The sequence below is a fragment of the Mercenaria mercenaria genome, chromosome 19, assembly GCF_021730395.1.
Source record: "Mercenaria mercenaria strain notata chromosome 19, MADL_Memer_1, whole genome shotgun sequence".
Lineage (NCBI taxonomy): Eukaryota > Metazoa > Mollusca > Bivalvia > Venerida > Veneridae > Mercenaria > Mercenaria mercenaria.
This window is the reverse complement of record NC_069379.1, coordinates 7,147,574-7,173,177: the sequence shown is the minus strand read 5'-3', so window position 1 is coordinate 7,173,177 and position 25,604 is coordinate 7,147,574. Positions and strand designations below refer to the sequence as shown.

Genomic DNA, 25,604 nt, shown 5'->3' with positions numbered 1-25,604 from the left:
TTCATATTTGCAATAGAGATCGATTTTCACAATTTTCAAAAAAAAAAAATAGTTTTTAGAATGTAAAACTTTGGAATATAACTTTGTAATTTTGGTTGAAGCGCTATTGAAAGAGTTCAGATTAACTCTGATGGATAAAACAAATGAGTTTCGACGTATTGAAAAGGGAATCATTCGAAAGGCGGTACTGCTAATATTTGTATTGTTGCTTTGTGAAGTGGAAGGAAGAGACAATGGTGAGAATTGTTCATATTTTTTGTATTCTTATTAACATGGTTTGAGTTGAAAATGTGCTTCAGTTACTACTTTCCGTTTTAGACAAACTATTTTAGATCTTTTTAACATCTATATAAAAGTTTAACTATCAAAATCGAAATATTTAATTTTTTATATCTATCATGTAAGCTGATCAATAATTTCGTAAGTTTTGAAAGTATCCGTCTCTATTACGGTCAGGGTTTTGCAATGAAAAATCCGGAAATTTTTGGCAGATGTCCCCGTTAAACTAGTTTCTCCTTGTGAATTATTTATATAAATTAAAATGCAGACGGTTTTTCAGAATGTTCAAGATATTTAGGAATGGTACTGTCTTTCATTTGTAACTCATGCGATTTTACATTTTGGTCTCCCTTTTCGACAAATTTGTATGGCAATTTTTAATTCCGAATTTATCGAATTATAAATTATTCAAATAACTAATTATATAACTTTATCTAGATAACTACATTATATACGGGATATTACAATGCTACAAACAAGTAAATAAGACACAAATTATGAATTATCGAGAATGAAATGAAACATATAATAATCTGAGCTTAACTATATACTGGTGTTTTTCTTAAGAAAACCACAAACATTATTATACAAATATATTTATGTAAATACATATTTTTTTTAATTAGTTGAACAAACAAAGCAACAAAAACGTTTTAGCGCAATATAAAGTGAAACGAAAGACAGAAAGCAGCCCCTTAATCATATATTTGAAATAATTTCCCTTTCAAAAGTTATGTTTGTATACAATCGTTTTTGCTGAGTCTTACTTCTTAGATTTATGCGTTAAACGTAAAGGTTCCTTCGATAAACTTTTGTTTAATTATAAGCGTTGTTTATTTATTTCGTTCATTCTTCTATTTTATGACGTTACCAAAAGAGCTAAAGCTTAATAATAGAAGCGCTGCCAAATCCACTTTCTGTCACAATACCAAAACTATGTCATATTTGATAAAAACAGGTATTACTAAAAGGTAAATCACATTTGTGTGTGTGTGGTGGTGGGGGGGGGGGTACGTTTTGAAGTAAACATCAGATTGAAAACTATGACATTAGTATATCCGTATATCCACGTTTAAAATGAATTAATTTATAACACTTACACGCAATGATTATAAAATTTAGTGGCTTTAAGCTACTGCCTGTAAACTCTTTTCGTCGGTATTGATATTTGAGATCACTTGAGCACCCGTTTTCTGTCCGTTCGTACGTTCAAAAGTGGCTTGTTTACCTTTGACTTTTTAGTTGAATATTTGTATATTGCTATTGTATAAAAATATGTTATACACAAAAAAATGAAAAATCATAATATTATGCATGCATGCATATAAATTGGAATTTAAAATGTAAACATATTTATTATGTTGCATTTATTTTTCCTTTTAAGAAATTGCAGATAAGTTTATCTAAAGGATTTTACTCTTGAGACGAGGACGTTTTCTATTTCCAATTAAGTTTCTGTTCGTGACATTCATCTCGTGCCGAATAAAATAACTTAAGAATTACAAAGCTCTTTTACTTGAGATAAGTTTACATTTGTTTGTCATGTTTCAATATATTTTGAAAAATTGATCAAGTTAGACAAATATATTTAATAAATTTGAATTTTCCGTAGCCTCTTACGCGACCCCACAGATCGAAGCCTGGCTAAATTTTGCAAAAGGCGAATAAATCAAAATTGCATGGTCGTGATTTTTCTCCTCTACAGCTTTGTGGGAAATTTTTCGAAATGTATGAAATTATTTTCGTCATACAATACTTGTAAATAAGAAAAAAGTAAAGTGAACTAGTAAGTACATGGCAGAATATTTATTTACAGAAAACACTTTCTTAGTTTGTAAAGCTATCTTAAGATATAGTAAAGCAATAAAAAGTAATTTGTATGGAAGAATCTTGCAGTTTAAATGTGTTTTTACTTATATGCTTCTTTTAGTAATTTCTTTTAAATGCTCGTATTTTTATACAGTTGGTATATCTTAGTCATGTAAAATGACACAAAATTAGTGTTTTATGGACAGAAGCATTCGGGGAAAAAAATGCAATATCTTCATATCAGCCATTATTCTCGAGGATGACTGTAAAAAATCAAAAAGGTCAACATATACGTTCAATGGTTAGCCGTTGTCTTAAGGCGGACAGTTTCAAAACAAAGGGAAAGACTTTTTCTAACTGTTTTAATTTTCTAGAATATGTAAACACGAATTTCGTTACATAATACTCCTCATTTTGTGATTTATATAACAGACATGATTCACATTTATACAATACGGAATTCGATTTCTGTATTTTCATATTTACTTATGAAATACAAACCATATTTACAGTATGAAATAAGGAAATATATTAAAAGACACATGTTGTGCAAATTCGAATCGATGAGTGAAAGTAACATAAGAATTAAAAAGAAAATATAAATCTCAAGGCCGATTTAAAATATTGATAGGGATTAGAATTGTATATCAATAAATCAAAACATTACAATAAACCAGTTGTCCTACAATTTAGGTCAACTTAGGACATAGATAATCAGACCCGCTGATTGGAATTCATGATACAAATTTAAGTAGAAGTATTTGCGTAAAATATTGTGTTCTGCGCTTAAGCACTTTATTTTGGTATTCATAACTGCAGGTATAAATCCAGGAGGTTAATTTTAATCTCAGTTGACTGACACGTTTGCAAAGCTGTTAAACTGTTAAATCACATGGAAATGGTTATTTGTGACATCTCGATTACCATAGAAAGTAAAATATACAGATTAAATGCATGAACATAATGCCGCTTTTGACTGTTTTTTTTCCATTTTAATGTTTTGCGAAATTCTAATCGGGAAGTGAGCACAGTCTTAGTATGTAACACGGACAGTTAAGTGAAAGAGAATTTAAAATCTAGGCAATATCAGAAAGAGTTATTACAAGTTAATAAAGAATAAATGTTTGATAGATTAAATGAAAGAAAATATGACATTTTCAAATGTAAGAAACAAATTTTATTACATACACGTATTATTCCCCGTTAAGTTACACTGGTACCGGAAACGTCAATATTTTTCCATACACTGACGCCTTCATATCAGGTGCGTGACGTAATTCAGTGTGTGTTGTTGCAATATTTTTTTTCTATTTAGTTCAGTATTGTCAATCCTATTCAGGCTATTGAACAAATTTATGATATTTACATAATATTTATGCGTGTAGATGCGTATGTAATAAAAAAGGTTATTATCTTTGCATCGGGAAATATGCACTCGTTCTTCAGCGGAAGAATATTGCGCTCCTAAAGTCGCGCAATATTTCCACTGAATTGTGCATATTTCCCGATACAAAGCTAATAACCTATAAATATATTTGTTTTGTGATTTGATCTGGACTTGGGAATGCTTGTTCTTTTCTGAAGAAAATAAGAAAAAGGCCGGCTTCTCTGGTACGATATGATTAATAACATATCTGTTTTTAATCCAGGCATTTCGAACAATTAATTGTGTGATCAAAATCTTCTTTTCGTAATATAATGATGATTTTACATGTATGTCGGTTTACTTATTTCTAAATAGTTTTTGCCACCCATGCGCATTTAGATTCTAATAATAATAATCATAATTCTATTGGACGGTCACGTGGTACAAGCGCAAGTCACTTGCACTGACTGTAGAGAAAAATTGCTTGGGAATATCTGATGTTCATCTGGAGACATGCCCCTATAGATATAAATTGTGATTTAAATTGTTTATCAATAAATATGAACATTGCAATAAATCAGTTACAAATCAGCTTGACCGCCTCGGTAGCCTAGTGCTAGAGCGTCCGCTTCGAGTACGGGAGGTCATGGGTTCAATCCCCCGCCGCGTCATACCAAAGACGTTAAAAATGGTACTAGTAGCTTCCTCGCTTGGCGCTCAGCATTAAGATGATAGTGGTAGGACTGGTCAGCCCGGTGTCAGTATAATGTGACTAGGTGGGGTATCATGCCACGTGTCTACGGCGTGATATTCCAGTGAGGCAGCACTATAAAGTTTGGCTTTGTGCTCACTGCTACAAGTAGACACCGTCGATTATATGACTGAAAAATTGTTGAAAAAGACGTTAAACCCGAACACACACACACCAATCAGCTTATTATGATTACATAGATTATCACTACAGTTTAATTGAACCGATGTTGGCATGAGCATTTCGTGTTACAATGGTAACCGTCTCCGCGGACAGGAATTAATGTCGCCAAATCGATGTATAAATATGTTTTTATAGTACGTGTACTTTACTTAAACTTTTTTGGTATCAATTATCATATTTTGTTTTAATGGCAGGTGAACAAAACATGTCATATCGTTTGTTTTAGAACACACTGCTTTTGCTATCTTTCTTTATCAATTGAAAACTTTTAAAGCCGCCAATTGACTGACTATAACATTTTGTATTAAAAGCATATTTGAATATATGTTGTCTTTCATGTGTGCTTATATAAACTTGATTGCCTGCCTCAACTAACTTATTTAGTTATGTAGATATCACATCTTGGAAGCATAAAAAACACAATTAACGAAGTCATGACATTGTACATACATTGTAAAACATATTAATGCATGACATTTTACGCTCTCTTGATCAATGGTAATAAGTAGCAGTTTTAGAGATGGTCAAGGAGAATCGATTTTGGATAATTAAAACATAAAAAACTAGCAGAAATTAATATAACATATTTATTTATAACAAGATGCATGATATGCAAAACAAAATGTCAAATACAATGAAATGAATAGTCATAATAACGTATCAATTATGATCTATGCAGTCTTCAGCATAACTACATGTGCTAGATAATCTAATTCCTTGCGCATTTTCTATCCAGCAGGACGCTGCGCGGAACACATTCCAATCCAAATGTTTGAAATCCACAATACTTCAACTAAAACCACTTCCGTTATCATGGATTGTGCGTCATGGAAAATATCATTAAAGAAATGCATGATTGAAGTTGTTGGTTTTATAAAATTGAAGCGTACGGAGATATCTACTGTCTACCAATGGAAAAACAGGGATGATCTTTACGTATTATGTCATTTTTAGCGTATTATTTTATCAAATTGAATAATAATGTCTGACCGAGTATCCCGAGAGCGGCTGAACACAACGTCTCTTTATAAACAATGACAATACAAAAACAGATTTGCGACAAGTGGTACACAGTTAGCAATATTTTATATAGAAATTCATATTCCTTTTTGTTGTTAACTGAAATACCACTTCGCAAATGTAAACATTGAACATTTTAAGTGTATTTTATAATTACCAGATGGTGAAAGACAGAATTCTTGCCGAACAGTTACAGCTGATAAGGACATTCAGAATCTCATAGCGTCTGGTCGCAGAGTAGCAGAACCATGCCCTTGTATCGAACAGAAAATTATGCTAGATAATACGTTTGAGAAAACAGAAAATTGTTACAGACAGTGGTTCTTCCAAGAAGGTGCAAAGCAAATGTGTTGCTACAGGTAACATAATTGACATATATATTTTATATATAAATAAGTTGTTAATTATGTTTTCAGATATACTTGCATTCATATGTGGATAAATGTATTTACGTTATTTTTCATTCATTCAGACGAACCTAGTGGCTCTCTTTATTATTAATATCCTAAAATGAAAAAAAAAAACATAATCATCCCTGAAAATATGAAAATATATCTATAGATTATATTCATATTAAATAAATTGTTTCATTTTTTTGTATATAACAGTATGTGCAGAACAGATGTACAGTTCTATGAATCAAGGGTTTTGCCTGAGTGGTAAGATAAGTAATAGTTATTGTTCGAGGAATAAGTCTGCATTGTATTTATAGACCTGTGAGGGATTTGTGAACCGAGCGAGCGTAGCGAGCGAGGTTTTCAAATCACCTCACAGGCCTATAAACACTATGGAGACCTATTCCAAGAATGATAACTGACTTACCTACATGCTTCTTTGTTTTACATAGTCCAGATTGGTTTCGGATTTGAAGAACGTTTGTAACGTTAATGTATGATTAGAAACAAATAGTTAGAAGAAGGAACAAGACGATATGTGCTACGATTTATCGGATACTATTAATATAACAAAAGGCCCAACTTGCTACGCACCTGTAAATATATTTGTCAGCAACTAGGACATGACATTTTGTTTCGCATGAAAAATCCGTGCACATTTGGGAAATATTCGGAAGATAATAGTTTGATCTTTCTGAGATCATCAATGTGTGTCTAGTCAATTAGTCAGAATTTGACGCGAATGGTATTTTATAAGTTTTTTATGCCCCCAAGTGTGTGCGTTTTGGTAAATTCTTGTCCGGGATGTAAGTCTTCCATCCATGAAGGGATTTTTAAATAACTTGGCATAAATGTTTACCATAATAAGACGACTTGTCATGCGCAAGACCCAGACCCCTAGCTTCAAGGTGAAGGTCACACTTAGAGGTCAAATGTTAACATGGTCTGTTTGGTGTCCGGACCATAACTCTGCCATCCACGAAGGGATTTTGAAACAACTTGGCATAATTCTTTATCATAATGAGACAATTTGCCTAGCTCCCAAGGTCAATGTCACATTTATAAGTCAGAGGTAAACAGGGTATGTTTCATGTCCGTTCATAACTCTTCCATTTATTAAGGGATTTGAAATTACTTGGCATAAATGTTTCTCATATTAAGACGACGTGTCATGAGCAAAACCCAGACCCCTAGCTCCAAAGTCAATGTCACAATTATAGGTCAAAGGTTAACATGGTTTGTTTCTTGTCCGGTCCATAACTCTGCCATTGATAAAGGGATTTTGAAATTACATGACATAAATGTTCCATATAATGAGATGAGGTGTCATGCGTGAGACCCAGACCCCTAGCTCCAAGGTCAAGGTCACACTTAGAAGTCAAAGGTGTTTCTTGTCTGGTCCATAACTCTGCCATTTATCAAGGGATTTAAAATTTATTTGACACACATGTTAACCATACTGAGGATATGTGTCACGTGTATGACTGAAGTCTCTTAGGACAAGGTCAAGGTCACAAAATGATATGTGATATTTTGCGCATACGACTGTGGCATTCTTGGGCCTACTTCGGGGGCATTTGTCACCAATAGTGACAGCCCTTGTTGTTCATAGTTATTATAAGAAATTTAAGTTTATTTAGTTCTTTAATTTCCTACCTAAATAGAAATTGCCGTATAAAAAGGTATGGATATAGATTTAGCATTACATTATCACAAGAAATGCTACCATGATATACCGTGATCAGGCACACGCCAAGGAGACACAACAAAATGTGCTAAAAAAACTGCGCGCACACAATCGAGAAGATATTAAAACCTTCAGTCTTCTTGACAATGAAAGTAATGAGTACAACTAATTAAGAGGCTTGTTGTTCGAGGCCTCTGTTTTTATTGACATGGCAACGATTTTAATAAATATTATATAGTTTAAAGTCGTTCTGGTCCTCCACATCTGATTCACGTGAAGAAGTTGTCAGATACCTGTGGATGTAAATACTAGTATAGAATCCGGGAAAGTGACAGTTTAACACGAATGAAAGGCTGTCAGGTCGACAAAAGTTTGTAAAGTGCAAAATATCTTATGATATTTAAAGGCATAAAATGTCAACTGTTAGTTTGATATGAATAAACGACAAGCAAAATAAGAACATTTTTCAGAAAACAAGAAATGTACTTTGACCAGTTTTTGACCAATTACCACTACCTAATAACTGCCTTTAAATATGTTTAAACTGTTAATCTTATTTCAGACACGTTTGGAATGTATCACGATCATTTAACTGGGCTATTTTCTAACTTTATGTTCCATGTTAATTGAAAGACAATCGTCACAATTTTAAATAGCAGATTAATGATTACCCTGGAGGAAATTCGTGTTGTTTGTATTTTTTGCAATTATATCATTGTCATTATTTTTTCTTTGTAAAATAAAATGTCCTGTTTTATGAAGCATTCTCATCCTAGACGGACGAGTTTGCCCGTATTAACTTTCAGACAAATATCAATACCTGTTCAGAATTTAATGTTTAAACTTTACAGTAAAGTCATGTTTAGATCAATTATCAAGAATGTAAAACTGGTCGGATTTCTCACTTAAAACGTACGTTTTTGAGACAAGTGATACTATATTTACGGAGTCAGTCACGCGTTCACCTAAAATGACAGGCACGGATTTCTCATGTTTCTACTGCATTGTTTCGGTCGCTTAAGCATAACTTTAAATTAATTTCTGACAAGTGCGTAAGTTTGTCGACAATTTGGCTTAGTGGTTAGAGCATTGGACTATCATCCGAGCGGAGCCGGGTTCCATTCCCGCTACAGGCACTTGAGATTTTGCGTCAGTTTCGTGTAAACAGTAGAGGTAGGACAGGTCTGGAAATTGGTATGGACCTCTTAAGTGGTCTATTAGGTGTTTATAGACCTCATCGGAACAATAAAGCCGGTAGTGTAACTTCTATTATTTTGCAAAATACTTGAGCAAATTCGGAATGTTTTGGTTGAAACATAAGATGTGAAATAATGTGTTTATAAAGATGAAGCTTCTTAATAACAAACATTTTTATATCCCATCGATAGAATATAACTATATACCTGCACAAACCTAAAATAGTTAGAAAATAGAACGCTTAAGATCCTTCCGAAGCACGGCATACAACAAAGCAATATAATATAACTCGTTTTTTTATGTTCATGAGCGGTTATTAAAGGTGCAACACCACTCACGGCTCCTTAAACTTTCCAATTACACATATAATAAATGGAATCAACGATATTAAAGAAGTAAAACACACATCACTGAATCCAAATACTTTTAAAGTCACAACAAATAATTTGGTAGACATGCATTTTCAATCCCCTGAACTGTCTGAAAATCAAATCTTCTTTCAATTTTTAGTGAAAATGGTAACCTGATAACTGGAGGTTCAGCTGCTGGCTATCTTCTACTTGAGACAAAGGAAGAAGTCATTGAAAAAGCTCATCAAGATTGTTGCGGAAACGATTCAACTATATACGAAGAGTCATGCCAATCATTCAATGAAATCAATCCACCTGACAATTGCAGTGCATATCTTCCACCGTCAACAGGTTAGAACTATAGTTTTCTAGGCACTGACCTCCAGATTTGGCTGAAATGATCTTTCTTGCAAATTGAAGTTTGGTCATATGAATATTAGAATATGAGATTTTGTTTCTTAAAAATTTTAAAACTTCCATATCAAGAAAAATATATGACCGTCTCAGAAATCGAACAACGTACCACCGAGGCAATAGAGACATTTTTCCGTCGTCGTAACCAATAGCGAATTCTCTCTTGTGTTTTCGCAGCATTGAGTTGGTCGCTAATTAAGCTATAAAGCCTTCTAACAAATATGGATTTTTTTTCCAGATATCTAAAAAAAATGTTGTCGAACGATCTGGAAGCAAGTCCGTTTAATTTATTTCTTAATCACAAATGAATCTGTTCGGCTGTATGAATTAATGCTAATTAGTTTGTAAGTGTTTATCTACTTCTAGTTATATACCAGTGTCAGGTGGGAATTAAAATTAAATATTCAGTTTTTTACTTATCCTTCTTCCTGTGGTTCATTTGTGGCTATAAAGTCAGAGTAAAATATGAAACTGGCTTTTCCGCTATAGGGAACTAATACATCTGTATACGACGGGACGCTAAGCTAAATTCTTATAAGGGAGCCTAGGTAAAAACACTCTTAATGATCTCAGAGTCATACAGCCAGATAGAAAACATTAGATTGATTTAAATAATCTGCAATGATAACATAAGTACCACTGTAAGGACTTTAATTAATATTTGGCGAATTGTGGAAAAAAAAAATAGCCAACAGATCTTTACATTATTTGACTACATGATTTAAAAAATATGTACATCTACAGGTTTGGCAAGCTACATTAAAATCTACATTGTACAACTTTTCCTTTCCATGAAATTTCATCAAAATGTAAATATCTATTGAAAGCCTATATTTACATCGACTGGGGTTCATTATTTTCAAATCGATATAATTACAACAACAAAAAATGTTTTTATCCGGCTAAATTTCCTTCGGATACAAGGAAGAATGAAAATGTTTTACAAAAATCAACATCGTAGAACAATATTTGTTTCAAGCGTGCAGAACTACCTGAATGGCAAAGACGTGTTGTCAAACGACGCTAAAAATAACAAATGAAAAACCAACAACAAATAAATTGTTTGAAGTAAATGTATTTGCAATATTTTTAATTAATGTAAAATCGTGCTACATTTATATCGATTTAATCCATAGTGTTTCAACTGTCCCACATTAAATTATTTTCAGTTATATCCTCGGGTGATCCTAGGATTGAAACAATAGATGGAAATAGCTATGATTTCAATGGACACGGAGAATACGTATTTCTCACTGATAATACGTAAGTATTGCAATGTGACATCAACAAAGCATGTATATTTTGTATTTTATTCTCTTTTTCTCTTGTATGGCAATATATAAGGAAATCTTAAGAACAATTATAAAAATATCGCAGTTTGCCAACAAAAATGAATATACATATAGGCGAATGGACTATTCCAATTTGGTAATTTCAGCAGAAATATTTCCCGACTTTAGGAACGCAATAACAATCCTCGAAAGAACAAGAAAATTTTCTCTTATTACTATTATATAATGGAACAAATTTGTTCTTTAGTGTGAGCAAAGTCGAAAGTATTGCCGTTGATGATTTTTAATGCGATGATGCAAATCAAAATGACGTAACGCACCAGATATGAGGTCTAACAGTCAATATGGTAAACTATTAGCGTCGTAGGTCCTCTTGTAATGACATGCAAATTGAAAAGACGTTTTCTATAAGGCATCAACCTGTCTTTTGTTTTGTTTCGTCAACCGTTTTTGTTCTTTCATGTTACTAACATATGATAAGTATTTGGTAAATATGTTAAATCTTAAAAGTATAAATTATGTATTTATAAGATATTTGGGGAAAAAAATCATTATGTTATTATTTCAGTAACTTTGAGATACAATCTAGGACTGGGTACGTGGTGAAAGGAAATAATGATTCAACGATATTTACAGCTTTCGCATTGTCTGTAAGTCAGTCGTCTTGTACACTACTGTTCTTCAACACTTTTTGTGTAAACGATGTTCTATCATTTTAAGACATTAAGTTTTAACGTCAAACTGTCTCAGACGCAATGAAGTGTTTCATCAAAAGAACAAAGGCAATTTATATATATACAATGTATGGTGGAACAAGTGTATATTGACAATGATTCATAATAAAAAGTAAGGCTCGTACAGTTTCATAAATTAAGAGAAGATATATCATACATGTTTATAGAATGTCCGTTAGGATATAAAACAGTTCATTACACATTTTTGTATAGTTTTGCATTTATGTCAGCCATGTACAATTAATACCACCATGGTCGTATTTAAGTCCAAAAACAAAAGAAATTCGGGTTTTCTATTGGGACTTACATCAAAACAGCACTGTCTTTTTTCTGTTATAAAATGTTACTTTACTCATTAATTACAAACCAGCTTATCAACATTCTTTGTTTTAGGTGTTCTTTTGTAAAGCGAAAATTCTTATTTATAAGAAAAAGGAAAGGGATAATGTGTATAATAAGCATAAATAATATAAACGACACATTTTAATGTTTTAAACATTAAGAGGACCTGAAGCGACTGGTTACTTCATTTCCATGTTCCCTTGGGTTTTTTTAGAAATAGTGATTACCTAATGTTTCCTGAATAAGGTCAAGTGCGACTTGGACACTGCTACTTAAATGATTTAGCTTGGATTAAGACATGTATGTTTATATTGTAATGTTAACTTTGTAATATCTTAAATGATATACTTCTCATTCTCACTTCTTTCCTTGAAAAAAATAAATTGTTGAATGATTGAACTCCACTTAAGCCGTCTTGGGGGTGGTGAGTGAAGTTGCACATTAAATGACCTCTGTGTGCTATTATTTTGTTAAGTTGCGTTTTATGCTTATTAAAGATATTCTTATTTTAGATTTTATTACTTATATTAATTTTTGTTTTCTTTCATAAATTTTCAGTACATCAGTGTCTATAAAATTAAGAAATTATATATATCAGAACGATGCTTTAATATCTCTTAATAATGAAAAGAGTTTATATACGCGGCGTTTAACCGATTCGTATTGATTAGATATGTTAAAACATGATTCTGCTATATATTATCTCGATTCTACTATGTATTCCGTGTTAGCAAGTGTAATATCTATAATAGCGTAACGCGCGATATAATGGACGTCAACCTAACGTGGTGACGTTACGTCACATCCTGTTTTGTAATGTTTGTATGATCATTCTTGATATGTATGTTAACCAGAATACATGTATAAAACCTCTCCATTCTTATTCACAATTATGGAGATACAAAAGCAAAGATGAAATAGGGAAGCGAAATTGTGTTTTAAAACATATTTTGGACTGGATAAACGTCTATTTAAGGCGCTAAATGACTTGTGAAGTGTGTGCAATTTATTTGAAACACCATTCTTTTATAGCATTCTGATTCTGAAATGTCCTTTAGCTAAAACTTTTACAGTGGATCAAATGTGGTAGCACTCTCTATCTATGGCGCCAAACAATGTGTCAACGTGATGTCAAATTTTCGTGTTTTAATAAGACATGAATAGCAAAGTTAACAAATTGAAGGTAGAATAAGAATACTGCTATCATGTCAATAATTGACTGGACGTAAAATGGGGAAATTGTGTTAATATTATTTTAAAAATACGGTAAAATAAACTAAGAAATAAGAATCAAAACAAAAAGACGAATTAGAGCATTGCATTATCAAAGTGACTGAATAGGATTTTGAAATTACAACTGCCAAAACTAGACAAGTACTTACGAATGATATTTAAAAAATGTAGATAATTTTATAAGTCTAGTATGGAACTAATTAGGTCTGAAAACGCATGCGCAAGACTAATAAACAACATACTATTTGGCAATGGCATCGTTAGTGGTAATGGACAGGACTTTAATGCATAAGGAGGTAGGTTACTTTAATATTTGTATGTGCGCATGCCCAACCGGAAGCTAACGTGACGATATACGACGACGTTTATGACAAACTAAATATGTTTGTATATCCATTCTTCTGGGAAAAAATCATGAACCTGTCTCCGATCTGATTCTGAATGGTTTAGTAATGCAGATATAATAAATAAATTGCCGCAGAAACGCTTCAAAACATTGTTGCCTTAAAATGGCGTCATTGACTTCATGACGTTACGTGCCAGTTGCCGCGCGAAGTTAATAGCTTTTATTTTGAAAGTACGTAATTCTGTGAATTTTCTTTATCTGAACAATTTTTAAACAGGCATTATTTGCTGATATATATTTTATGAGCCTTTCGCTCTGGATAATGATCAATATTTTGCTACTTTTATGCAGTTATATTGAAATGTTATGCGAAATGTAAGAAAATGGATGATGGTAACTAATGTTATTGGGAATATAGTTTGGTGAAAGGTTACTTGTTATGGCTATTTTCAAATAAAAGTTGGGCAGCTTGATTTGTAATACCTATCTTCCAGTTTCCTTGATAATTTGTTACTTATATACTAAAACTAAGCTCTAAAATTGTCCACATTTCAGTAGAAAGTTGTGGTTTCTTAAATTAAATTGATGTTACCATGGAAACGAAGACCGTGACCTATATATGTAAATGTAAAATTCAAACGCGCTGACACTAGTCAATTCAAGGAACATAGCCTCGGCTTTTTATTTGCATTTCTACGAGAACAATAGCAGCTTGCAGTACCATTTTTCCATTAAAAATATCAGACGAGGGATACTGCTGTAAGTAGTTTAAGCTGTATAATTTGTTTAAATAAAAGCAAATAAAACGAAAATATTACTTACCTTAGAAAAAAATATGTTTTAAAGCTACAATAACAAGAAAGATAATTTTATTCAATATTTGTTTTACAATATATTACCATAAAAATGCATGATATAAGCTATTTTAAACATCTCTGTTGCCATGGTTACTTCGAACTTTAGTTTGATATAGTTTAATCATATTATATTGTATATACACATATATAAATCACATTTAATACAAACATTAAATCAAATACATACAAATGGGTTGGGCCAAAAGTTATTCTAACATTATCTAGGGCCCTCCCCAGAACAGTCAGTTTATAAGTAGCTCAAAAGTAATGTGTTACGGTTGTATGATTGGTTGTACAATTTCAAGGTTTAAACAAAGAATTTTGGAAAATATGCATCGAAAAGAAATATTGAAAAGAAGTTTAATAACTCTTTTGCTAGATATCAAACAAAATGTTATAAAATTGTAGAAATAATAAAGAAATACACGTACTGAAAGATATAACATTGTTCAAACTTTAACAAAAATAGGGTACCATGTAAAGTGCTTGGTATTTTGCTAATAATATTACCCAAATATTTTATGTTGGTCATTAACAGAATGGCACTGAAGCCGTCGAAAAACCCCGTTTTCGTACATAGTTGTTTAAAAATGAGAGAAAATACGTTACCATGGAAATAGGAGCACCGCGACATATACATTTTAAGCTTATTTTAGAAAGATAATGCGCATAGTAGTAAACCTATCAATTATGCAGACTTCTACGGATAACAATGAAACCAAAATACACTGAAAAGTGTTAAATATCCGTATTTTCCTTCTTCTTTTCAATATGAAATATTTTTGAAGGGTCATGTACTTCAAACCTGGATAAAAATTGTACTTTAAATGACAGAGATAAACGAAATTGAGATTATAGCAGTTAAAACATTAAATTACACGAAATACAAAAAATACTGCGGTTCAACTAATTTGAACTTACTCTGGTAACAAGGTAACCTACCTCCATAAATGAGTAAATATGGAAATGAATGTCAAATTAATATGTTCTTTCATTGTAATGCATACGAAATTGCGTGTGATAGAATATTGAGTTGTTGCAAAACAATCCTGACAGATGTAACAGACTCACAAATAACCTATATAAAATCTACGATTATCGCCCATATTTGTTTGAAGAACGGAATATGATCTAATGCTGTGTTACCCCAGACATATCATTTATTCTACCTATTACACGCGTATACTTGGTAGGTATAGAAAGCAATTTTTATTTTTCAAATTAAAATGATTATATTACAAGTAAAGAGAAACAACCGCCTGAAAGGAACAGACCGCTTCAGGATTCATTTCTTAAACAAAAACAAAAACATTGCAAGAACATAAGCGCATAAATGCTTAACTTTTTTCGGCATTAAATATGAACACTTTAATCCATAGATATGCAAAAGTTTAATATCCTTGAAAGGTTGTTTTGATTTCTCAACAGATTCTGACCCTAGATTTTGATAAATAACTGGTTCTGTATGGTAAACCACATACTCTTTGACTTCGGGGACTTTTCTGGATTTGCTTCAGGGTTATTGCACCCAGAATGGTAGCATGCATTAGTGTATAATCGTCTTACACTATAAGTATTTATGATAAGATGATTTATTTTTTATTTTTTTGGTTGGGTTTAACGTCGCACCGACACAATTATAGGTCATATGGCGACTTTCAAGCTTTGATGGTGGAGGAAGACCCCAGCTGCCCCTTTGTGCATTATTTCATCATGAGCGGGCACCTGGGTAGAACCACCGACCTTCCGTAGGCCAGCTGGAAGAATTCAACGCCCCGAGTGAGGCTCGAACCCACATCGACGAAGGGCAAGTGATTTGTAGTCAACGACCTTAACCACTGGGCCACGGAGATCCCTAAGATGATTTATTTATGTTTAGTAATGTTAAAAGTTGAACCTCATTTTCATCAGGACAAAAAACATGACGAGCAAATAGAACTCCACTATGATAGAGGTGCAAATGACATACGCTTCTACCGAAACGGCAAATATAATGAGATTTGTAACGCATCATCTCTAAAAGGACACGGGAGTCTATATCCTTGTGAAGGGCCTAAACAATACAACTGTTCAATTCTAGCAGGCGGTGGAAAAATTATAGTCCAAAAATGTGGTTTCGGTGACTATGCCCAACAGGTGAGTATATGTTGACAAGGAAAGTATGCAATGATGAAAATACTGATCACAAACGTTATTACAAGAAAAACATCTGACAAAAAACTTTTATTTGGTTTTGATTTTACTCAACCATAATCTGTATTTACAAGTTAAGTGTGTGCGTCATGTTAAGACAGTAAGGAGGTTTTTTTTACGTTCTGAGAGGTGATTTTATTTGCTTTTGATTTAGCGCCATTTTTTTTAACAGCATTTGAATTAGTATAAGCTGAACTAAATGTGTTGCAAGACTGTTATATAAGTAAAGGTATCAAGGACTGGTAGCAGCTTTTTTAATGTTTCAGATAGCTTAATATCAATTTTATAGCAAAAATATGCATTTTCCCGATGTAAAAATCTGGTCCAAGAAAGAAATACTTTTTTTTCGACTTTTTAAACATTTTGTTTATTCAGCTAGTTTAATAACAATCACTCGACTAATACATGTATATCAAAACAGAAATTTTAAAACTTGCAGCTGTCCAAAACTTAGTTTACAAAACAGATGCGTACTAAAATTATTTGGTGATAAATTCAAAAACAAATAAAGATAGTCTGTGAATTTAAAAAGATAATATTACTGTAATAGGGGTTTTACACCAACATGAATAGTATTGCCTTTTTGAAAAGAAACCATGGAGAAAATGTTGACAGAAAAGTAGTTGCAATTTTCAAAGCAGTTAAAACCCAATCATTGAGTAAAAGTCTTGTATAAATTAGGGAAAAAATAGGCTGCATCGTCTTCTTAGGACAGGTTCCATAACATTTCCTTTAAATTTCAAATTTGAATTACCTATAGATTGCAATTAAGACTTATCATTCTGTTTCATCATTTCAGATAACTTTCAAAACGGATAATTTTATGAGTATAGAAATCACCACAAAACACGTTAGTACGAAAAACTTAACTGGGCTTGCAGGACACCAAGAAGACGGTTTCTACGTAATGCGAAATAAGTCACGAGTAGCTGTAAATGCATCTGCCTCTAAGTTGTTTGATTTTGCAGAATCGTGTAAGTGTTGTGTAGTTGTAAGATACCTTTTCTTCGTGAAGCTATTAAACGTTGCAAATGATTTTGAATTATCAAAAATACTTCTCACCCTTAATATAAACACGCTGATTTAGAAGCACGTTCTTTATTAGTCATTCGAAACAAGCTGTCTTGTTAATCTGTTTGAATTTAATGTCATAGAATAAAATTATTTCGATGGTAACGCTATATATGTACTGAAATGTATTCAGAATTTGATGAATTTATATGAAAACTTCGAATGTGTTCAATTGTTCATATCTTTATCAAATCTTTCCAAAATACCGACGTTGACAGAATACATGTGTATATGATACAAATGTCTTATTTGTAAGATATTAGTGACGGCATTTAATTTGAGGACATGTCTTGTTTTAGAAACAGTCCATGCGGGATGTGTTGATTCGCGCGATAGATAAGAAAACGTCCCAACTTAACAAGTCATATAAGCCGCGCGATGAGAAAACCAGCGTAGTACGTTTGCGACCAGCATGGATCCAGACCAGCCTGCGCATCTGCGCAGTCTGGCCAGGATCCATGCTGTTCGCTTTCAAAGTCTATTGCAATAAGAGAAACCGTTAGGGAACAGCATGGATCCTGACTGCGCTGGTCTGGATCCATGCTGGTCGCAAACGCACTATATTTATTTTCTCATGGCGCGGCTCAATTATTGTTTCTCAAACTGACAGCATAACAGCTGTAATATTTGTGTCATTTCAGGGTCTCTACGAAGCGTGTCAGACAGTATTTTCAAATATAACACGACAGGTGGAAATTTTACATCATATAACAAACACCATACTCGTCCAAAATTCCTTGAAGATTTGTTGGGAAATCTGACAGCTCTGTTCGAGAACTTTACGCATTCAAACATCTCGAAATTCAACAACACATGCAGGGATTATTGGAACAATGAGCCTAACGAGCAGTGTTTGCTCACGATAGCAAGAACAAGAAATTACAGTCTTGGAGTAGCAGTAATGAAAGAAGGAAATTCAACACGACGCAAGTGGGAAATACTGCGTAACTAATACTATCTTAAAATATTAACACTAAATTTTTGAACTCGTGTATTGCTGAATACAAAAGTAAATGTTTGATATACATCAGTAATTTAATCAAATTATGTGCTATTACGGGGGCGACAATACATGATATCTTCAGGGATTATCATATCTTATGTTTACGGTTCAAAGATTCGGGCACATTTTAGATTAAGGACATAAGATAATGATTAAATGTTTGATAACTACTGTTGTTCTGCAGCCACATAATACATATTTATGGTTGTTTTTCTTTTAATAATTAAAACATTTCACTGAATAGACAGTAGAGGATCATTAACGTGTTATAATCAGACTACCCAGTCATTTATAGTTTTTATTCAAATAATACACATTTTACTGTTTCTTACTAAATTCATTTACCAAAGATGTGATCAACTATTTCAGACAACAAAGCTCCAGAATTTTTGGACGGATTCCCACATAATATAACTGTACAGTATAAAAATGGATTTATCTGGTCGATAAATATAACGGACTTCGTCACAGATGATCATACTGAACATCAAGACCTTAAATTTGAAGTTCAGACGAAACTGCCGACGTCAGAGTACACAATTGGTAACTTAGAAATATATTTCATTGTAACTAATATTTAATTATTTTTATTGCAAAGTCGTGTTTTAAGACTACTTATGCACGATGGGCGGTTATATGTCGGGCGTAATAAATAGTGTAATAAGGGTATAAATAGTGTTAAAATACGTTTGTGCTGCAAATTCGTTCGATTCTAATATGTCTCCTGTTATAAAATTTATATCAATATGATAGAACTGTTTATTCGCGCATGCATGGCGCCAAATGGTAGGTCGTCACGTTCCTTTGTTTTTACACACGAGGACCAGAAATGGTAAAACGTGTTGCGGAAGAGTTCAGTTTGGGCAAAAATGATGGCAACTTATTCTGCCAAGCGAAAAACCTAACAAGGAACCTTTTCCAAAATTCCCCGTATTTTATGTTATTTCCAAAGATATTATTCTGGCAAATAGTACTCTTGTAAAAAAAATCAGATTATCGTTTCAGCTACTCATTTGGGCTAAAAAGTGTAAATGAAGCATGAATGTGCCATACGAATTTTATACAAAAAGTTAACAAAACAAACGCCTACCATTTTCTTGGGAGATTTTTATAATTGTAAATACTGAACATCCTCGTTTTAATTGCTTTCATTTATTTTACAAGACTTACTACATATTCAGAAATGAAGGTAAAGAAAAAAAGAAATCTTGCATGGATTTATCTGCCGTTTCTAGACACACATTAATGACGTAGAAATTCTCTTCAATAAGAAAGTTTAGAAATAAATGATGTGTTTCCAATTTAAAGCCACTACAAAGGTCCGCAATAAGATACATTATATATATTTTCCCCATTACACGCCAAATGTTATCAAATACATATGTAGATAGTTTTAACAATCATTGCGCGTAAGTTTATGAATGAAATCGTTTTAAATGTAGATATACTAATGTCAAATTATTCAGTCTAATGTTTAATTCAAAATGGACCTTCCCCACAAATATCATTTACCTGTTAGTAAGGATTTTCTATTAACAAAACTTATGTGTGCATGATGTTCCTTTATATGTATCAATACAACAGCTAATCATGTAATAACACGTGGTCTACCTATAGATGAATATATACATCAATCTGCAATAAATATGTGAATAACCTCTGTCACGGGTCAATACAATGTAACCAAACATTCAGTCTTTTAAGGACATCGGACATTATACTAGGGATTTTGCCAAAATTCCAATGCTATCTCATGACTTCAATAGCTGATAATTTTATATAATGGCTTCAAATATTCATAAATAAGTTATATTCCTATCACAATATCACAAAAAAATAATCTTATTTCATATACAAGTTATGGTAATAGATAAACGCCTACAATGCAGATTATCCATTTAATTAACATTTTGCAAAATAACTGAAAAGGCGAAAGCTTAAATTTTCGACACACATCTGTACTTCAGTTTTTTTTTGCCTAAGTACCCATGATAACTTATGCAAAAATTATAGCCTATTGTCTGTTTTCTTAACATCTATTGTTATACTCTATTGACACATGCATGTCAAAACTGACCGGGTATTATAGGTAGGGTTATATATTGAATAAATGCATTGTGTAGCTGGCCTCAAAATTGTTGATATACATTGGTGTACCTGACCTTTTTCAGTTGCGGAGGGGTATAGGGGACAGCCTAGGCCACTCTGGGTCAAGGGTGGGGGGGTGGAGGGGGCTAGATTGTAGAATTTTATGACACATTTGGGCACCTTCTAGATGCATTGTTAGCTCTTTTCAAGGTATCTTTATATTGCATTTCTGTGTGTTTACGTTTTCAGTTTCCTAAATTATCTGTAGGCCCAGGCCTGCTGTGCTTAGATAATAGCGGCTACGCCACAGAGTCATGCACATTTAGCCTATAACTTTTAATGCCTAGCAAACATTTCAATGCGCTTCCTGTTACTCCAGTATAAAAGAAGAATATTTTTAAACAACATAATAATACATGTATAAATAAAATATCGACTGGTCCAGTATATCAATGGAACTTCACTAGCTAGTATCCGCATTTATGTAGATATTCTTGGGGGTCAGTCTTAGTTCTTTGAAAGGTCTAGTATTTCGGTCGGCTTCGGAATAAGTTTTGACATGTTGGTAAATTGGTTTTAATTCAGGGGGTGTCAGTCTTAGTTCTGGGAGCATCAGTGTTAGCTCTGGGGACGTCAGTGTTAGTTCTGAGGGCATCAGGGTCAGTTCAAGAGGCGTCGGAATTTGTGACTGGTGTAGTTATGTTAAAGTTTAGGATGCTGGATCCAGTGCTTCTTTGGTTCAAATCAAAGCAAAGGTTGTTCTTAAAATGCATTCTAGGTGTACAATAATTGTGTCCGTCCTACAAAGGTTAAAAAGGCATTTGCACCACAGTGGCACTATTCCCATAGAAGATCTTCTATATCACTTTGTCATGTTTAGGTTGAATACACATAAATTTAGTGTCTAAGCCACATGCTTAGTTCATGACTTGCGACAGATGCAGTTGTTTCAATCCTGATGACACTTAATTGTCAAGACTTATCAGGATTAATCTGCTTTCAAGCTTGACTTTCTATGTTGACTATTTATTTATTATAGTGTTTTCTATGCTTGAAATATTTACAAAAAAAGAATAAAGCTGTAGATATGTAAGGTGTAAGAAACAAATGCAATAAGTGTCAAAATATTTTATATAAAATTAATTTTTAACACTTTCTCCCTTGTGACCAAGTACGATTTTGCAGCGTACGTATATAATAGTTATTTACAAAGGCATGTTAAATATTCTGTTGCGCCACTGGGGGATGTTTAAAACGTCACTGGAAAGATGATTAATGTTCATATTTCAATAGCAATGAGGATGAATAATGTCTGCGAAGTCATTATTTTTGTTCACAAACTTGTAAAATTTAGCCGACTATATAAAGAAATGATCTTCAACTATCTTTATTATGCTATTTCAGAAGTGTAGCCCTCGATCAGTTTTCATCTAATTGTCGGCGAAATGAAATGCAGCCTACAATTGGCGCAAACAACATAATCATAATGGCATAATAATGTGTGATGATTAAAGTTGTCGCTGTTCTATCATCACAACGACCTTCTTTGTGCTGTGTGGAGGCCGCAAAATGTTTCCCTGTACATAGTCAGAGCTATTATATTTCGATCTCTGCTCTCCTGATCGTTCAGCACGATATAAAGGCTGTGTTGCTGGTGCTGTTTAGTTTTTCGTCTTGAACATTTCGGCTTGAGTGGTTTCATTACTCCAATGTCCATAGTTTTTTGGTAATGTTTGGTGAATATAGTGTTTGCTTTTAATTTTGCCTTTTTACAGTTTCTGTTATATGCAAATCCCATGGCCTTGGATCTCCTGTCTAAATTCTAGCTTGTTTAATTTTATCCATAGTTTTCTCGTTAAGAGCTTGTCAATTAGTTTGACTAGGGATCAAACGCTACTTCTAATAGATTGCACTCTTGTGTATTATAATTGAAGGTTACATGAAAACCAATGTATAAAAACATTTGCGGATATCATTAAATTTTATTCCGTTTCTTGTAATACATGTCAATACTGAATTCTGCTCAAACCTTGGCTAGAGGGCGTAGACACTCATATGCGTTTACACTTCAATTTCAATCAAACTGATACATATTCATTTTTTTTCCGTTTTGTGTTAACAGAAATTAAAGAGGGTATAATTTCCCAAGTGCCTGAGATTGGAACTCGGGTCGCACGGGTGGAAGTCCAATTCTCTAACCACTGAGCCAAAAGTCCCTGACACAGTTGCCAAAGATTGTTTTTGATTTTATTTTAAATCTTAGAAGCTATGCGTAAGCAACCATAACACTTCCCCTCTTCAAAGAACAGAAATTGAAGAGGATACAATTTATGATGAAACAATCCAAGTTCCTGAGGCGGGTCTCGAACTCCCTCTCGCAGTTGTCAGAGATTTTTTTAACTTACAAGCTATGCGTAAGCGACCGTTACACCACTTTTTTCTGCTTTATTCGGTTCACAGTTTGTAGTACACTGTACATGTTTTTCGTCGAATTTTTATTCAATTACAGAGAATGATACTGGTATATTTACATGGACAGTTGGCACTGGTTTAAGGTATATAGACACAGATATCGTATTCTTCGTTATAGACGGTTTTAATGCAAAAGCACAAAGAGCAGTAACTATCAATTACTGTGGATGTGAGGAACCGGAACAATGCTCTTCTGTCACGTCTAATTCAAATTCGACAGGTATTGTGTTTTCAATTTCTGCTCTTTATTAATTAATGATTAAAATATTAGTATTTACCAATTTACCCGAGGTCGATTGTGAAACAAATTCTGCATATTATTATTTGCATATCCAGGAAGAGTGCTGTTGTTTACAACCAAGGTTTATAATATTCGGTCGAAGTATTTCAAGGAAATTAAGACACTGTGAATTCAAACCCCTTCAAAAAGCTTGAACTTTTGGCACCGTGAATATAGAAATGCAGTAAATGAAGTTCTCTCGGCACCTCATTCCTGATAGAATCAAATCGCCACGATGGTATGAGAGAAATCAGTTTTCCTTTTAATGCTGAGCGTTAAGCAAGGGTGCTACTGGTATCACTTTTCAAGTCTGTGGTATGACCGGGCAGGGGATCGAACCAACTACCTTAAGCATTCGAAGCAGACACTCTGCCACTAGGCTGTCGAGGCGGTCAATAATTTAGGATTAAAGTATAAAACATTGTTAAAAGGTTTTATAATACCGGTATGTGAATTATTTATTTTTTCAGATAATGTAAAAAAAGCATCCTGTAATTGTCCAGAATATGCTACCGGATTGTACTGCGAGAAAATAAAAGACACATGTCCAGATAATGAATGCTACCAAAATGATTTATGCAATGCGACGACCTACCGACTATTAGACAGCTGGCCATGTGCTCCATGTCCGAATGGAAGACATCAAGTAATGACTCTAAAAACAACAAACTTGTGAGGGTAGGTAAATCTATTTCGTATTAAAGAATAAATAAGTATGTATAAAAACGACAGCTTTCATCGTAATACTCTTAGAGTCAATGACTTTTTATATTACCAAATAACAGATATTGATTCACTTTTTTCTCATGTTATTCCTAATCATACAAAATTACAAATTAATGAAAGTTCATAGGTGATATTGAACATGTAATGTTATTAGTGAAGCCAATATAAGGATTTATTGACTTGGTGAAATGTGATAACGATCAAACATAAACTTTGATTTATAAAATACAGCAACTCAAAAGTTACTTGTAAAGAGTAAACAAATCAGGAAGTTCACAACGACGGTTAATATAATACTATGACTGTATCGCTGTGGTAATTATTGTGAAGAGTTTTGATTTATTTAATAGTTTTTATTAACTTGAACTCATATTCATTTTCTTTAAAATAGCTTGACTATAGTAAAGGCGATACTAATATTTAGGGGTAATCAACTTTACATAACATAATGAGAAATGCCAGTATGCTGATATTTATCATAATTGTATAAATGTTAATGGATATTTTCCCTTAAAAATACCTTATTAGAATATATTATATGTTAATTCCACTGAAATGACATGGGAAACATCAGACTTCATGGTTTTGATATTTAACCCTGGTCTGTTCGACAGACTGCAGATCGCCTAAGCTTCCGGGCAGAGCTTAAAAGCATTAGTGTCTCTCGAATTTGGCATTTACGATTCTCACTTATTGTTATTAAAGCGACTAACCCACTCATTGTGATTTGTGAATTTTAAATTATTTTATCACCGAAAGGCAAAATTCCGTCATGGTTTGAAATATTTTCATGAAACTTAACGGTCGATCAGTTTCTAGTTTCCAGAATTACGAGAACATTCATGTTTTTGCAGTTTTTCCCATGTAATTTTATAAACCGTTGCAACGGTTTATTTTGTAAACATTGATAAATATAGAACCAGTTTAGACACTATCAGTGCCTGGGCATCAATAGAGCGCACACGTAACTGGCACACAGTAGCAAAATTGCTGCCCACAGTAAGAATTCTGGGTACAAAAATTGGGTAATTAACGGCGCATTTTTCAAATATACGATCTTGCATGCGATGTAAATCATTGTTAGGGTATTTCCAACAGCCTGCAGACAATCGGTCAGGGAATATGACAGCATTTAACTATTATATATTTTTAATCTATTTTAAATGAATGTTATTCAAAATGCGTACTCTGAGGATGGATGTGGTGTAAAATCAATTTTGTACGTATGGTGTCAAGAGGAATGTGCCGTTAGCGACCATGATAAACAACACACAAATCATATGCCAGGGAATACAACACCAGTTATTGTACATCGTGTTGAAGGTGTTTATATTGAAGGGTCTAACATTTTCATCCCATAGATAGGAACCTGCACTTAATACATTTTAAAGACAGTATAGGTGACTCCTTTGCGATCATAGCGTCCATTGAATAGATATGTAATAGAATTTTGCTTAAGCCGGTGCTACAGTAGGGGGCGTGAGAGGTGTTGCACCTTTTATAACCTCTCATGAAC

The 25,604-nt window shown here is 33.1% G+C and overlaps 1 protein-coding gene across 1 annotated transcript; it reads left to right on the top strand.

Annotated features, from left to right (window-relative positions):
- LOC128551293 (mucin-like protein) lies at positions 1–24,038 on the top strand. The gene is made up of 11 exons (XM_053532085.1): positions 1–236; positions 5,569–5,767; positions 9,198–9,388; positions 10,621–10,714; positions 11,312–11,393; positions 16,167–16,391; positions 17,248–17,422; positions 18,161–18,463; positions 18,892–19,065; positions 23,120–23,302; positions 23,833–24,038. The coding sequence occupies exons 1-11, from the start codon at positions 131–133 to the stop codon at positions 24,036–24,038; spliced, it is 1,938 nt and encodes a 645-aa protein (XP_053388060.1). The 5' UTR covers positions 1–130.
- The last annotated feature ends 1,566 nt before the right edge of the window (positions 24,039–25,604 follow it).